This window comes from Diplodia seriata, assembly GCF_021436955.1.
Source record: "Diplodia seriata strain FDS-637 chromosome Unknown scaffold_1, whole genome shotgun sequence".
NCBI classification, from domain to species: domain Eukaryota; kingdom Fungi; phylum Ascomycota; class Dothideomycetes; order Botryosphaeriales; family Botryosphaeriaceae; genus Diplodia; species Diplodia seriata.
Genome location: NW_027117308.1, coordinates 1,181,170 through 1,196,559, shown reverse-complemented (window position 1 = coordinate 1,196,559; position 15,390 = coordinate 1,181,170). Strand labels below are relative to the sequence as shown.

At 58.9% G+C, this 15,390-nt stretch overlaps 7 protein-coding genes across 7 annotated transcripts; 3 read left to right on the top strand and 4 right to left on the bottom strand.

The window, feature by feature from the left end:
* Positions 1-575: 575 nt before the first annotated feature.
* SLS55_000366 (uncharacterized protein) lies at positions 576-1,301 on the bottom strand (the record flags this gene model as incomplete). Its single annotated transcript, XM_066771877.1, has 1 exon — positions 576-1,301. The coding sequence occupies one exon, from the start codon at positions 1,299-1,301 to the stop codon at positions 576-578; it is 726 nt and encodes a 241-aa protein (XP_066637156.1).
* A 1,182-nt stretch (positions 1,302-2,483) lies between these two features.
* On the bottom strand, positions 2,484-3,951 carry SLS55_000365 (uncharacterized protein; the record flags this gene model as incomplete). The annotated part of the gene is made up of 7 exons (XM_066771876.1): positions 2,484-3,064; positions 3,118-3,240; positions 3,299-3,355; positions 3,407-3,431; positions 3,484-3,580; positions 3,640-3,754; positions 3,804-3,951. The coding sequence occupies 7 exons, from the start codon at positions 3,949-3,951 to the stop codon at positions 2,484-2,486; spliced, it is 1,146 nt and encodes a 381-aa protein (XP_066637155.1).
* Positions 3,952-4,661: 710 nt separating this feature from the next.
* On the top strand, positions 4,662-6,722 carry SLS55_000364 (uncharacterized protein; the record flags this gene model as incomplete). Its single annotated transcript, XM_066771875.1, has 1 exon — positions 4,662-6,722. One exon carries the CDS (start codon positions 4,662-4,664, stop codon positions 6,720-6,722), a length of 2,061 nt encoding a protein of 686 aa, XP_066637154.1.
* Position 6,723: 1 nt separating this feature from the next.
* On the bottom strand, positions 6,724-8,298 carry SLS55_000363 (uncharacterized protein; the record flags this gene model as incomplete). The annotated part of the gene is made up of 2 exons (XM_066771874.1): positions 6,724-8,108; positions 8,292-8,298. 2 exons carry the CDS (start codon positions 8,296-8,298, stop codon positions 6,724-6,726), a joined length of 1,392 nt encoding a protein of 463 aa, XP_066637153.1.
* Positions 8,299-8,664: 366 nt separating this feature from the next.
* On the bottom strand, positions 8,665-10,490 carry SLS55_000362 (uncharacterized protein; the record flags this gene model as incomplete). The annotated part of the gene is made up of 7 exons (XM_066771873.1): positions 8,665-9,024; positions 9,083-9,378; positions 9,430-9,618; positions 9,674-9,865; positions 9,993-10,071; positions 10,122-10,253; positions 10,305-10,490. 7 exons carry the CDS (start codon positions 10,488-10,490, stop codon positions 8,665-8,667), a joined length of 1,434 nt encoding a protein of 477 aa, XP_066637152.1.
* A 488-nt stretch (positions 10,491-10,978) lies between these two features.
* SLS55_000361 (uncharacterized protein) lies at positions 10,979-13,138 on the top strand (the record flags this gene model as incomplete). The annotated part of the gene is made up of 3 exons (XM_066771872.1): positions 10,979-11,021; positions 11,078-12,502; positions 12,549-13,138. The coding sequence occupies 3 exons, from the start codon at positions 10,979-10,981 to the stop codon at positions 13,136-13,138; spliced, it is 2,058 nt and encodes a 685-aa protein (XP_066637151.1).
* Positions 13,139-13,227: 89 nt separating this feature from the next.
* On the top strand, positions 13,228-15,165 carry SLS55_000360 (uncharacterized protein; the record flags this gene model as incomplete). The annotated part of the gene is made up of 2 exons (XM_066771871.1): positions 13,228-13,542; positions 13,594-15,165. 2 exons carry the CDS (start codon positions 13,228-13,230, stop codon positions 15,163-15,165), a joined length of 1,887 nt encoding a protein of 628 aa, XP_066637150.1.
* Positions 15,166-15,390: the final 225 nt, after the last annotated feature.

Sequence of the window (15,390 nt, the reverse complement as noted above, 5' to 3'; positions counted from 1 at the left end):
GGCGTCATGGGCTTCTCGCAGGGGGCCAAGACGGCGCTGCAATTGCTGCTGCTGCAGGAGGAGCAGCGGCCGGCGGACCCGGGAGGCGCCATCGGGTTCGGGGTGCTTGTTTGCGGCACGGTGCCGCCAGAGGACCTGCTCCTCGCGCAACGCGTAGAGGGCGAGCAGCGGCCGGAGGGCGTGGTAGTGCGAGTGCCGACGATACACGCTATGGCCCACGCGGACCCATGGCGACCTCTGAGCGAGCAGTTGCCGCACTACTGCGACCCCGCGGCCCGTCGCATCTTCCAGTACACGGGCGGGCACCATCTGCCGCACCTGCCGGCACAGAGCCAGCAACTGGCCGATCTCATCCTGGAGGCGTATAGGGAGGCCGAGGCGCGCGCGTGATGCAGCGGAGGTGGGCGGGGTCGTGGTTGCGGCTGAGGCTGCGGTTGCGGAAGTAGCAGCGTGGATTGCGCAATCGTGGCGGAAGCGCCCGGCCTGCACGTAGGTATATATAGGAAGGAACGTCATTGCTCGTAGATTCATTTTCTATCTTTTCGGATCGCTCTGCTCATGACACGCGCCATCCCCTACTGCGGAATCTGCCTGACAGCGCACATTTCCTTTTCGGCGTTGGGGAACGACTGCTGCACGCCGTCCGAGCGGAGCGTGCGGAGGAACCAGTCTATGGCGGTTGGGTACTTGTTGCGCATCTCCTCGTCGACGCCGAACTTGAACGCCCACACGAAGGCCGACATGACGGCCAGGTCGGCAATGCTCAGCGCATCCGTCGCCAGCCACTTCTTGCCGCCGGCCAGCCCCGCCTCCACCGTGTCCAACGCCTTGCCCAGCTTGGACAGCGCCTGCTGCTCGACCGCGTCGTCGTACTTGGTGAAGCCGAAGCGCGGGTAGAGCAGCTTCAGCACCTCGGGCCATACCTCGCCCATCTGGAAGAACACCCACTGCTGCATCCGCGCCTTCTCCGCCGCCGTGCCGCCCACCAGCTGCGCCGCCTTGGGGCCCGACTCGGCCACGTACTGCATGATGGCGTCCGACTCGAGCAGGTTGAGACCGTCGGCGCCCTCGAACGCGGGCACCTTGCCGGTCGGGAACTTGGCCAAGAACTCGGGCGTCTTGTTGGTCTTGCCCATCGCGAAGCCCGGCACCTCCTCCACCTCCAGCCCGTTGATCCTGGCCGCCGCATGCACCTGTGTAGAGTCAGCTTTGCACCGCCTTGGGGTTGCAGCACCAGCCCGACGCACCTTCTGGGCCCTGGGATTCTCCGGGTAGGTGTAGATCTTTCCGATGGGAGCCATGGTGTAAGTCCGAGGAACACGGGTCAAGTTTTTGGAGTGAAGTTTGATGGGGCTATGAAGCTGGATGTGAGAGGTTGTTGAAGATGGCGAGTTCAAGGCATGAACGGGCTGCTGCTATAAAGGCCGCGGTTCGACCGCAAAGGGCAAGAGGCAGCCCATCGGCACTACTTGGTAATGCCTACTCCACCCTAAAGGCGGTGGACTGACCGACGAACATTTGCCCCTGCTTTCTAATCCGCGTCCATGCGATCCTTCCAAGCGTTTCGGCGATGTTCCACCGAGACCCCCGGTCAGCCACTCGGAGCCACGACGGACGGCAAGGCTGAGTCCGAGCGTTTCTGAGCAACGTTCTTGAAGAGCTGTGTAAGACGGAGGCTTGGGGATGCAAGACAACAACATCAATTTCCGCTTTGGGAAGGGTTTATTTGCTTCTTTCTCACCTCAGCCTACGCCATACAACCGCGACACGCGAAACCTAGCGGACCCGGAACGCGTCAAAACTATCATCTCACTCGCAAACCCACATGGAGCCGCCGTTTGTCATCCCGATGCGTTTCATCTGCAGGCTAAGCTAGCGGATGACGGCATCTTCCCCGACGACCCTCTCTCCTGCGATGTCCTCGGCTAAAGGACGGAGATAGCATCTCCGAGCATAGGATGCCCCAACCGAAACATCTGCAGAAAAGATGGCTGTCAAAGAAGAGAAAAGATCATGCTGTTTTGCAGTCATGCGGCCAAGGCTGGTCTCGGTTGCTTGAGAATCGACAGTTGCTGTTTTGGGATGAGCAGTAGGTCTGAGCTGACAAACCAAATATGCTTGGCATGGAAAGGCTCCATTCTGCTATGTTTGTCTCGTGCGCCTGCCCAATAACATCCATTCTAATAGGGGGCCGTATCTGCGGATAGCGACTGGCTCGTACCAGATCGGTCGCTTTCAGAGCTCGCTGCCCAAACACAATGCTGCTGACGAATTATCAGACCCTCTATTCAAATCATAGTGTGACATCAAGAGAGGATGTTGAGGGCTTGTGCAAGAAGATAGAGGCCAGCCGTTGGTGGCGAGAGTCCCGAAGGCGGGGACCCCGAAGTTTGAGTAGTGGAGGACGGGGTGCTACGATCATTTCTATTTCGCCCCCACGGTTAGTGGATTTTTGCTTTACACCTGGTGAGCTATGTACAAGATCAGTACCCTTCAGGCGGACTCAGCCCGTCCGGTATCTCCAGAGCATCCGTGTAGTACGAGGGGAGATCCGAATCCTGCCAGGCATCCACGATGCTCTGGTGCACCTTGCGTCCCGCGTACTCGAGATCCACGTTCGGCTTGGGGTACGTCCGTACCTCGCCGTCCCGGTGGTTGAACACGCCCGCGTACGAGTAGTTGAAGTAGCGGTACTCGAGGGCCTGCGCGCCCTCACCGCTCCATTCGCGGAGGCTGTCGCCCGTCTTGTTCGCGACGAGGGAGAAGACGTTGGCGCCGACGTCGAAGCGCCCGAGCGTGTCGAGCTCCCAATTGGCCTGCACGGTGGAGAGCTCCGAGTAGTGGTCGTAGAAGGTCGAGTCGGTGGTGCCGACGAGGGCCTCGGGCACGGCATCGCCAAGAAGGATGGCGAGGACTCGGTTCTGGATGGTGTAAGTCTCGTTCTCGTCGAAGGTGACCAGCACGAGCGTGTTATTCATGAACTTGGGGTTGTCGAGGAGCGGCTCCAGGAAGTTGCGCGTCCAGGCTCCAGCAACCGTTACGGACGAGTCGTGTCCGTCGGAAGCTTTGTGGCCGTTAGCGTCAGCATTGGCAGGAATTGCAAGGTTGGTCTCGTACTCATGTTGGGCGTGATGAACATCCATTGCGGCAACGTCTCGTTCTCCAGATCTTGTTGGAAGAGCGTCAAGTTCTTAGTGACAGCAAGACGTTTGGGAGAGGCCAGGACGTTCCCGTAGCTCACTTGGCAACTTATTAGCAACACGATGAGGCTTTTCAGCGGGAAGGGCGGGAGCCGTACCTGCCGGGTTATGCTTCCGGACGTACATGTTTGCTCCTGTAACCGGGTTGGGGTACGCTGCAGCCAATCAGTGAAACTGGACGAGGACAGCAGTTGTTTGCAACCTACCATAGCCAGTGTAACCGGTGTACGGCTAAGTTCGAGTCAGTGGATCAATATACAGCTGCCGATCACCGGAAGCCTACCATGTCTTCCTGGTACTCGCCCCAGCTGATTGCCTTGGCCTCGAGCAGATCTACGATGGACGAGATGTTCGCATCGAACGTCGTCAAGTCATCGTGGCTACTGCCGCATAAGCAGGTGCTTTTTGAACTTGGCTTCGGGGGACCTGGCGCCTTTACTTCATGCCAAAGTAATCTCCTCCAATCGCTGCCAGGTAGTTCGGCTGGCTGGGATGGGTGACGGCGTGATAGTTGTCAAGAGTCACGCCCTTGGAAGCAAGCCAGGCAAGGTTGGCTGGACGGTATCAACGGAGGCTCCAGACTCGTGCGGAATGCCTACTTACGGTCGCCGATAGCTTTGTCGTAGTCGGTATTCTCCAACCAGATGATTGCGATTCGGTCAAAAGCCTTGCCCCTCACCAAAGTGGACGAGACTGCAGCATCGCAAAGGGCCAGGAAGGCCCAAAGGGTAATCGCCAGGCGGGCCAACATGGTTTGCGGCTTTGGAGGTGGCTCGCACCAAGTTAAAAGCAGACCGATGGAGGCAGCCAGACCCTTTTGTACCGGAGGCTCGGTTGAGAGCGATGACACGCAGACATGGCACGCAGAGATGCCGTACCGTGGCTGCACGCGGGGCTGCGATTCGGCCAATACCATGGGCGACGTAATAAGCGGACACCGCGGGAACATTTTCTGGGCGCGCGGATAAGTCTCGAAGGGGCAGGTGATTGCCGTTATGAGCATGTGTGGCAGCCCGACTATATGATTGGCTAGGCGCTTGGCGGATGTGTGCGGCCAAAGAGCAAAACTCACGGCCGCACAACATGAGCGCGTATCCCTCCAGCCTGGCCACCCAAGGGGCAGGATTGGCCAGAATCAAGCATGGGGGCGGGGTGCGGGATTTGCTTGACCCTGCGCCACTACCCGCTAGCTCACCACCCTGCAGCCACCTCGACCTCACGCGCCCTGGACCCGGCACACGAAAATATGGCCTTGCTCTTATGCCGCTTTTCCCGTCGAGCCGCATCGCGCGCGCCGTCCATCTCTCATAGGCGTTCCCGGAACCGTCCTCCTCCACCCATTCCACTCTCGTTATTTTCACTGCTCTGCTGCCGGAACACTTTATTGATCAGAAGAACTGGCCAGGTTCCATGAATGCAAATGCTAGCATGCAGAGCAGAGGCAAAAGTGAGGGGAGGGGAATGAATAGGGGCCACTACGCAGCACTAGGGCAAGATGCGCCCGCACTCGAGGACCAGAAGGAGAATTTGCTACCATCAGAAAGCTCGGCTTCTACTTCCGCGGTCGATGAGAGCGACCAAGAAGAGGCGGTCGGGTTGCTCGAGGAAGGCTTCGTCGCTCAGACAAAACGACACTGCGGCACTACCCGGCGTTGCTCCGTATACCTGGAATTTGCTCTCCTCGGCCTTGTTCTGACAATAGCCTTGTTCGGCACTCTCGCCTGGTCACAGCATCCGTCTAACAACCACACACACGATGTGGCGGGTGCTACGTCTCAAACAACCACAGAAAATCAGCACGAGAAGTATGTCCTGGATCCTGACTGGGACTTCAGCGCGGCACCGCGTGTCCGAGAGCACCACTGGACTATCAGAGATGTCGAGCTGCGGCCGGACGGCGTGAAACGGTCTATGATCACCATAAATGGCGAATTTCCAGGCCCCATGATCGAGTGCAACGAGGGCGACACGCTTCTTGTCGAGGTGCACAACGAAGCGGTTAACTCGACTTCGATTCACTGGCATGGGCTCTACCAGAACGGTACCAACTCCATGGACGGTACCGTCGGCATCACGCAATGTCCGATAGCACCTGGATCCAGTATGCGGTACGAATTCAGTGCTGCCAACCAATCTGGCACCTACTGGTACCACGCACATATGGCCATGCAGGGCTCGGACGGACTATTCGGGCCTCTGGTCATTCACTCGAGGGACAAGAATCTGCAGCAGCTTGGCTATGCGTCTGACCGAGTCATCATGGTGCACGACTACTACCATGATTTGACGAGCGCGCTCCTGCCCTACTACCTGGCACCAGACAACGAGAACACAGAACCAGTCCCGGACGGAGGCCTTATCAACGGGATGAACAAGAGGGACTGCAGTGCTATCCATGGCCGTGACTGTGACAGTACGAAGGCAAAAATGGCGTTATTCGGCCTGGAAGCGAACAGGAGCCACCGTTTACGCATCATCAACACTGGTGCATTCGCCGAGTTCCAAGTCAAAATCGACGAGCACGTCTTCGCAGTCACAGAGGTCGATGGTACTGATGTAGCCCCGGCATATTACCACAGGCTCAACATCAACCCTGCGCAACGATATAGCATTGTCATCAACACCAACATTACGGACCGAAACTCTTTCTGGCTGAGGGCAAAGATGGTGACAGCGTGCTTCGCCGAGGAGAACCCCAATCTCGAAGAAGAAGTACGAGCAATCGTCCAATACACCCATGGAACCGGCGATATCGACACAGCGGAGCCCTCAAGTACCGATTGGAATGACCGGGTGGACATGCAATGCCTAGACATGAACACGACTGAGCTGCGGCCAGTAGAGAGCATCGCCCCGCCACCCCCGGACACGTCCATATACCTCCGCGCGAATTTCGAAATCGGCAACTGGAGACTAAGCCGCGGCTTCTTCAACGGGTCCTCTTGGCGGCCGACACTCTCCTCCCCGACACTCCACCGCATGCTGTCTGGATACGCGAGCGGCAACGAGAGCCTCCTCCCCACACCTGAGCAACCATCCAAGATCAACGACGTCGGCTTCGAGACAGGCGTCGAGCTTGTCTACGAGACGACAGGCATCCAGACCATCGATATCCTCGTTTCCAATTTCGACGACGGCAATCACCCCCTCCACCTGCACGGCTACAAGTACTTCGTGCTCGCGTCTGGCCACGGCTACCCGCCCACCGACCTGTACCGCAACCTGGACACGTCGAACCCGTTGCGGCGCGACACGGCCTCGGTCGAGGCTTTCGGCTGGATACTCTTGCGCCTCGTCGCCGACAATCCGGGCGTCTGGGCCTTCCACTGCCACATCGGCTGGCACACCGAGGCCGGCATGCTCATGCAGTTCGCCACGCGCGTGGACGAGCTCGCGGACGGTTTGCGCATTCCCGACGAGCAGCTCGAGCTTTGCAAGGCCGAAGGGCTGGCGCGGGGCGCCGCCCCGCCCGACTCGACCTGGTTCGGTGACTTTGGACATTTCGATCCCGATGATCGGTAGATCAGGCTAGACTGATCCACTTGCCTCGCACCCCGACTTCGTTCCTCGGCCCGCTGCCGTCGAGGTTGAGATCGTATCTCCTGTACTCGCCCTCGACGAGGCGCCGCGCCAGCCGCACGCTGCCCAGATTGCGCAGCCGCTGCATCTCAGTGAGACGATCTAGGACGAAGCGGCGATGGTCCTCGCTCTCTGGACTTGCGCGGCCAAGGATGAATAGGGGCCAAAGAAGCGTTGGCGTAGCGGGAAGGACGGCGAGTTGAGAGACGAGTTGGGCTATGGAGCTTTTCTTGGCCTCGGAAGCATCCAACGCCGGCAGGAAAGAGGCGAAGCGCTCGTGAAGATAGATTAGCGCCGCGGTGCGCTTGCAGTTGGCCACACGGACGAGATGGTTGGCCTTCTCGCTGGCTATCGACGTCGGCGATGCTACCTGCGGTGCAGCCCGAATTGCGGACGAGAGATGTTCCCAGATGAGCCAGATCTCATCAATCTCCTCGTTGGAGAAGGCACGGCTGCGGCTGATGGTCGAGTAGTAAGATGCCTCGGTGGAAGTCTGGTCAATCAGGCTCAACAGACCGCGTGAGCAGCCCATCATTGTGTCTATTTCATCCATGCAGTCGTCACCGAGCCATGCATGGCCTGGCATGGTAGGACTTGTCTCTCGTGCGGTGGCGCTCATGATCTGGTGCGCTATGAAGTACATCATGAAGAACCTGGTCAGCGCCGCGCCCTCGGTATGGCGGCTGGCTGCGCTTTGTACGTGTTGGAGCACGCCGAGGCCGCCTTTGAGATGGGTGATCCACGACTCGTCGCAGCCGTCCGATATGTCGTAGAAGCAGAGCATCAGGACTGTGGCTACGAAGGGCCACTCCACGTTTCCGGCATCCATGCTTGCTCGGAGACCGCTCATGGCGCACGCCTTGTACAACCACGCCTCCCGCTCGTACCTGTTGTCGTTGAGCAGACGGAGCTGGTTGGCCGCTACAGAGAGGATTACGTGCTGCAACGGCGCGTAGGAGAGTGCCATGGGCGTGATGTATCGCAGATACGGGTTGTGCGTCGGGCTGAGTGAGCAGTTCGGGCAGATGAATGAAGTAAAGTAGTCGAACAGATAGGCTTCCCTGCATGAAAATTGCGTCTCCATTCCAAGTGCGCGACCCGGCGATTCCGGCCTCGTGGCTTTTTCGTTCGACCCCAGCTTTACCTCCACTTCTTCATCATCATCCTCCTCCTCGTCGACAGAGCATCCGCCTCTGCTCATGTGCACATAACTGGTGTTCAAGAAAATTGGTTGTCGTCCCCTTGTGTCCAGAAAAACCTGACACTCGGCGCCGCCTTTCACGTGTTTCTTCTTGTTCGTCGTTAGGGCGCCGTTCTTGGACCACACGCCTTGCCGTCCGAGACATATGCCCCTCTGCATAGCGTCCTCTTTCCAAAGCAATTTTACGCCGTAAGCACACGTCAGTCCCAGGCGCTGGCAGCGCGCGCAGTGTGGTCGCTGCTCCTGGCATCGGCTGTGGGCTTGCTTGCATGGCCAGCAGCCCGTGCGGCGACGTGTTTCTCCGGTGGCACGCGGCATTTTTGCATCCAAATTGTAGGTATCGCAGTAAAAAGGAGATTGATGAAACCTGTTTCCCCGGAAATTCGTGGGCTGGTGGGTGAATTTGCTTCCGGCCAAGGCAGGGTATTGAGATATTGAAGCAGATCGTCCCGAACTGCAGGATTGCTGAATGAACCTGGAGCAGACAGATAGGCAATGAATGGGCGGTGAAAAAGATAGGTTATCGATCGGGACGTGGGCCCATTTCCCCGCACCGCGAAGATAACACCCCGAAGTGTTTTGATTGGCGGCCAATGAATGTGAGACTTCCCCGCATACCTAGTTGCTAATGACGTTCTCTAACTATCCACCATGCAGAAATAGTGCAGCACCGATCACGTGCACCTACGTGGTGTATTTAAACCCCTTTTGCTCGAAATCCGTCTGATCAAGCAGGAGCTCAATCGCTTCCTCGTTCGAGCCGGACGTGGCTTCCACCTCTTCAGACCGTTTGTTCTGAACCGCACACAGCGCCCAGTACGCGCAGACCAAGCCAATGCAGACACAATAGCAAACTATCATCGCCACCACGCCCCCGGTATACGCTGGTGCTTGGTCGGACCGGAAGGTCTGCGGGCCAATCAGGTTCCCAACAGCGTAGCCTATGTACAGTATCGCGAACACAACCGTCTTCTTGGTGTTGCCGGCCGTGTTGGCTTGTGCGAGACCGATTCCGACAACGTAAGGTCCGAAGTACGTATAGAGCTAGCAACACTGGTCAGTGCCTCCGCGGCAAGTATGATCGTTGGAGCCCAAAGCTTACGAGATAGATGCCGACCATTTGCCCGCCGATGTTGTCTCTGGGAACTGCGTACACAACTGCGGTGCCGATGATTGGCACAATACAAGCTGCTACGGTGACAAGACAGCGCCGGTTCGCCCACTTCGCCCCCGCATATGAGAACACGAATGCTGAGAGCGTACTCATGACACCGGTTGGCATGCTGAGCAAGGAGGCCTCGACGGAGGAAAACCCAAGGTTCGCGATGATGATGCTGTTAAAGGTGGTAAGCCCGCCGTTCGGGATGTTGATTGCAATGTTGAAGAAGAAGATGATCCCTACATGGTGTTAGAAACTGTCATGTGTGCAAGTGCCAGCATACTCCTTACAGGTCTTAGGGTCGATGAACGCCTCCTTCGCCTGGTCCCATTTCCACTCCTTGCTCGCAACACCAGTCTTGTTCCCAGCCACGCGCTTGACAAGATGGTATTTTTCTTCCTTGGACAAGAAAACGGCGTCCATCGGATTGGCGGGTAGGACGATCATGATGAATACGGACCAGGCGAATGTGATGGAGCCTGAAACGTCACTAAACGGGGAGTCTCTGCCGCTGGGTGCATTGCCAGGACTCACCGATGATCAGAAACAAGTAGCGCCAGATTGCCATGGCACCGTCAATGTGGCCAATGGCCCAGGATAAAAAGCCATTGATGACGGAACTTGCGGCAGCAAACACCAATGCGTTCCTGGGAGGTTGCTCCTCTTTCTTGTAGAAAGCGGCAATGATCAAGGAGATCCCCGGCACGATGATGGCTTCGAAACACCCTGATGGCGCGTGAGCTCGATCGTGTCGGCAAGTGTGCGGGAGGCGATATACCCATCAAGAACCTTAGAGCCATGAGGCCGCTCCAGTTGCGGCAGGCAGCCATGAGCAACGCCATTGTGGACCAACCTAGGCTGCATCCGCAAAGGAACTTTGCGGAAGGAAGCCTCTGCATGAGATAAGAGGCAGGGAACATTCCGGCCAACGCCTGGGACGATGAGCATTCTCGTTGATCAAGGCTGGGCTGTTTCTGCTTACACCAAGGGACAAGATTGACCCCAGCCATGAATACTGCTGGCCAACCAAGTGCGTGTCCGTTCTCAGCCCGTAAATGGCGGCAGTGCTGAGCGAAACCTTGTCGACCGCGCCAAGCGTTGCGGTAAGGAAGAGCTAAAGACGGGTGTCGGTAATCCACAGCTGTAATCTCATCGTCGGACTCACCATGGGTATCATGATCCAGTCTATCTTGCGGACCAATCGTTTCTCCTGCGCAGCGGAGAGCGGTGGGTAATGCTGGGTTTCTGCTAGGAACTGAGCAGCTTGGTCGACGTCCTTGACACTGCCGACCTTGTAGTCGGCACTCGCGGGCTCAGCATCCATATGGGCGGATTTCTCGTGAACAGACATGATGCGAGAAGATGGGATTGTCGAGGCACAAGCTGAAGCACGCAGGGCAGCTGCACCGCAGACTTATGGCATCGGGCGACGGCATTCAGTGTCAGCCCGTGTTATCGCCGTGATAACGAAAGGCAAATCCATGATGAGACAGCCAATGTTGTCCAGATTAATCGCGCCGGACCAGAGCGAGACGGACAGGGGTCAGACGAGAGGGATGGTCGTTACGGCGGGCGCTAGGCCGAGACAGGAAGACAGGCTCTTCCCCACCTTACTTATCATGACACACGCCGCATCGACCTTCCACCACTACCATCTTCCGCTCCGACCTTGTCCGTCCGTCTCGACCTTCCCGCAAAATGATGCGTTGTGATGGAGCTGGGCTTCTCGAGCGAGAAGGCCATCAACCTGGCAAGTGGGACCGATAGGTGTGGGAGCACAAAAGGCGGCCCGTATAAAGGCACCAACCCGTCCATCAGACCTAGAGGGCAACCTCAACCATGACAACCTCAAGCGCCAAGCAGCCCGTGAAGATTGCAATCGGTGCGTTCCGCCCACAACAGCTCCCCCAGCCACACGCTGACACGATCATATACCAGACAGAGGAGGGACCTTCACCGACGTCTGGGCCAGGCAGGAAGGCCATCGGGATGTTGTGCTGAAGCTCCTCTCCGTTGATCCGCAAAACTACGACGATGCCCCGACCGAGGGCATCCGTAGAGTGCTCTCCATCATCCGCAACCAGCACATTCCCCGCGGCGTGCCGTTACCGAAAGACGACATCGAGTTCGTCCGGATGGGCACCACCGTCGCGACCAATGCCCTGCTGGAGCGCAAAGGAGCGCGGCACGCCCTGTTGGTCACCAAAGGGCTGCGAGACCTCTTGAAAATCGCCTACCAGTCCCGTCCGCGCCTGTTTGACCTCGACATTGTCAAACCCAACGTCTTGTACTCGGACGTGCGTGAGATCGACGAGCGTGTCACCGTCGAGAACTTTGACGAGGACGTGTTCGGCGCGCACAGGGCTGAGCACGAGGTCCCCGGCGAACTCGTGCGCACTTCAAGCGGAGACATGGTCCGCATCATCAAGCCGCTGGACGAGGCTTCGGTGCGGGCCGTTTTGAAAGAGCTTCGGGCCAAAGGCATTGACACCATCGCGGTATGCTTCGCGCACTCGTACATCTTCCCCGACCATGAAGCGAGGGTTGGCCAGCTCGCAGTCGATGAAGGCTTCTCGCATGTCTCCCTCTCCTCGGCCGTGGCGGCGAACATGATCAAGATGGTCCCTCGCGGGAGTTCGGCATCGGCAGACGCATACCTGACCCCGAACATCAAGCAATATCTCTCTGGCTTCAGGCGCGGCTTCGAGGGCGCGCACCTTGACGATGTCAGGGCCGACTTCATGCAGTCGGACGGCGGGCTCGTCAGCCACAAGAGTTTCAGTGGCCTCAAGGGCATTTTGTCCGGCCCCGCCGGTGGAGTCGTGGGCTTTTCCCGCACCTGCTACAGCCCCGAGACCAAGGTGCCCGTGGTCGGCTTCGACATGGGAGGAACGTCGACGGACGTCAGCCGTTACGGCGGCACCTTGGAACACGTCTTCGAAACCACCACCGCCGGCGTCACCATCCAGTCTCCGCAGCTCGACATCAACACCGTGGCTGCGGGAGGCGGCTCCATGCTCTTTTTCCGCAACGGTCTTTTCGTGGTCGGACCCGAATCGGCCGGCGCCCACCCAGGCCCGGCATGCTATCGCAAGGGTGGGCCTCTCACCATCACCGATGCCAATTTGTTCTTGGGCAGGCTACTGCCGCAGTATTTCCCCAAGATCTTCGGCAAGGATGAGAACGAGCCCCTGGACCTTGACGTTGTCAAGGCCAACTTTGCAGCGCTGACCCAGAGAATCAACGCCGAGGGGGGCCAGTCTCTGACCCCGGAAGAGGTCGCTTACGGATTTCTGGACGTGGCGAACGAGTCCATGTGCAGGCCCATCCGAGCGCTGACCGAGGCGAAAGGTTACGAAATCGGTATGTTCCTCTGGAGGGCCTGGCATGCGGATGCTAACCGGACCAGGCAAACATCACCTCGCAGTGTTCGGAGGAGCCGGCGGTCAGCATGCTTGCGAAATTGCCTCCAAACTGGGCATTTCCACCGCCATCATCCACAGGTACTCCAGCATCTTGTCGGCCTATGGGATGGCGCTTGCCGACATCGTCCAGGAGGCTCAGGACCCGGTCAACCTCGTCTACGCCGGGCAGACAATCGACCACCTCAACCAAAAGCTCGCGTCCTTGCAATCCACAGTCACAGAGCGTCTGATGAGCCAAGGGATCAAGCAAGGCGACATGCGCTACGAATTCTACCTCAACATGAGATATCGCGGAACCGAAACGGCCATGATGATCCTCCAGCCACCAAGCGGCAACTTCAAGGATGCCTTTTTACACCAGCACCTGCGCGAGTTCAACTTCGTCTTCCCAGAATCGCGAGACATCCTGGTTGACGACGTTCGCGTCCGTGGTATTGGCAGTAGCGGATCCGTGTCATCGGATGCGGAAAAGCTTGCGTCTGAGCTCAGGATGACTGCCTTTTCCCATGTAAAGGCAGAGTTGGCCGAAACGCATGTTGGTGTTGCCTCAGAGTTCCATGCTGGCATCAAGTAGCTGATCGAATTATCCAGGTAAAGACGTATTTCCAAAACCATGGCATGATCTCCACTCCGGTGTATCTACTGGAGCAGCTTCTCCCCGGCATGAAGGTGGCTGGCCCGGCGATGATTCTGGACAACACCCAGAGCATCTTGCTTGTTCCGGGCACGGAAGCCAAAATCCTGTCGGCGCACGTCGTCGTCGACGTGCCGCGTATTGCCAAAACCAACACGTCTTCCACCACGGTTGACCCCATCGCTCTGTCGACTTTCTCCCACCGCTTCATGTCCATCGCGGAGCAGATGGGGCGCATCCTCCAGAAAACGTCCATGTCTCTGAACATCAAAGAGCGGCTAGACTTCTCCTGCGCCATCTTCGGTCCGGATGCCGGCCTTGTTGCGAATGCCCCACACGTCCCCGTACGGCTCCCGTTGCGGTATCTCAAGACGGACACGGCTGACAGTTGTTAGGTCCACCTCGGCTCCATGAGCTACGCGGTCAAGTACCAGCACGATCTCCTCAAGGACGAGTTGGTCCCAGGCGACGTCCTCGTTTCGAACCACCCCGAAGCCGGAGGCGCCCACCTCCCCGACGTGACGGTGATAACGCCCGTGTTCGAATCGAGCGGCGAGCGTGTGGCTTTCTACGTCGCTTCGCGAGGCCACCACACGGACATCGGAGGGCTGGGCGGGACCTCGATGCCGCCCAACTCCACCGAGCTCTGGCAGGAAGGCGCGGCCATCAAGAGCTTCAAGCTGATACGCGGCGGGGAGCACTTCGACGAGGACGGCATCAAGAAGATCTTGCTCGAGCCGGGAAAGTACCCGGGGTGCGTGGGAAGCCGGCGGCTCGACGACAACATCTCCGACCTGAAGGCCCAGGTGGCGGCCAACAGGAAGGGGATGCTCCTGATCCAATCCCTGATGGCCGAGTACTCGCAGGAAGTGGTGCAGCTGTACATGCGGGCGATACAGTCGAACGCCGAGGTCGCGGTGCGGCGGTTCCTGCGCGAGACCCGCCGGCAGAAAGGGGTCGCCGTGTTCTCGGCCGCCGACCAGATGGACAACGGGTCGGAGATTGTGCTGACGGTGAGCATTTCCGACGACGGCTCGGCCAGGTTCGACTTCGGCGGCACGGCCGCGGAGATGTACTCGAACATGAACGCGCCGCCCGCCATCACCTACTCGGCCATCATCTACTGCCTGCGGCTGCTCATTGGCGTCGACATCCCCATGAACCAGGGCTGCCTGGCGCCCATCGACATTGTGCTCCCGCGGGGCAGCTTCCTCAACCCCTCGCCGGGCGCCGCCGTCTGCGCCGGCAACACCCAGACGTCGCAGCGCGTGTGCGACGTCATCCTCAAGGCCTTCCGGGCGGCCGCGGCGTCCCACGGGTGCATGAACTGCCTGGGCTTCTTCGGCGAGGTCCGCGATCGCGAGGGCGGGGCGGAGCACTCGTTCGCCTTCGGCGAGACCGTGTGTGGAGGCTCGGGGGCGACGGCGAGGGCCCACGGCGCGGACGCGGTGCACACGCACATGACCAACACCCGCATCACGGACGTCGAGACGCTCGAGCGCCGATACCCTGTCCTGCTCCGCGAGTTCTCCATCAGGGCCGGGAGTGGAGGCGACGGCGTCTATCGCGGTGGCTGCGGCGCAGTCCGAGACATGGAATGCCGGGCGCCGCTCAGGTTCAGCGTCATCACAGAGCGCCGCTCAATTGCTCCGTACGGCATGGCGGGCGGTTCCGAGGCTGCGAAGGGCAAAAACTTCTGGGTCAGGAAGATCAAGAAGGCCGATGGAGAGGGGTTCGAGGAGCGCTGGATCAACATGGGCCCGAAGAATATGGTGGCCATGCAGCCTGGTGATCGCTGTGTGCTGCTCACGCCCGGAGGAGGCGGATGGGGCGCTGCGCCCACTGCCAGTCCTGGGGTAGCATCCGCGGCTGGAGAGGACGCAGAGAAGGGGGTGGGAGCGCTCCCTCATCCGCGCGCTGTGGGGAGCATTGCCGCATGGTACACCGCACAGGCCGAATCCTCCTGATTGCCCGCGGATCACTGGAGGATTGCAACTATTGGGCCCACCCGTATGCCTTCAGTGTAGCATCCGCCGAGCCCCCCGAACCGGTCTTCTCCGAGGAGGAAGTTTTTTGCAAAAGCGGCCCAAACCAAACCACCTTTTGACAGGAAAGATCATCCCAACCTACCGCGGAAAGTAGGCGGGGGAAACGCCGGGCTCCGAGGGGCCCTCCAAGCCATCCAGCCCAAT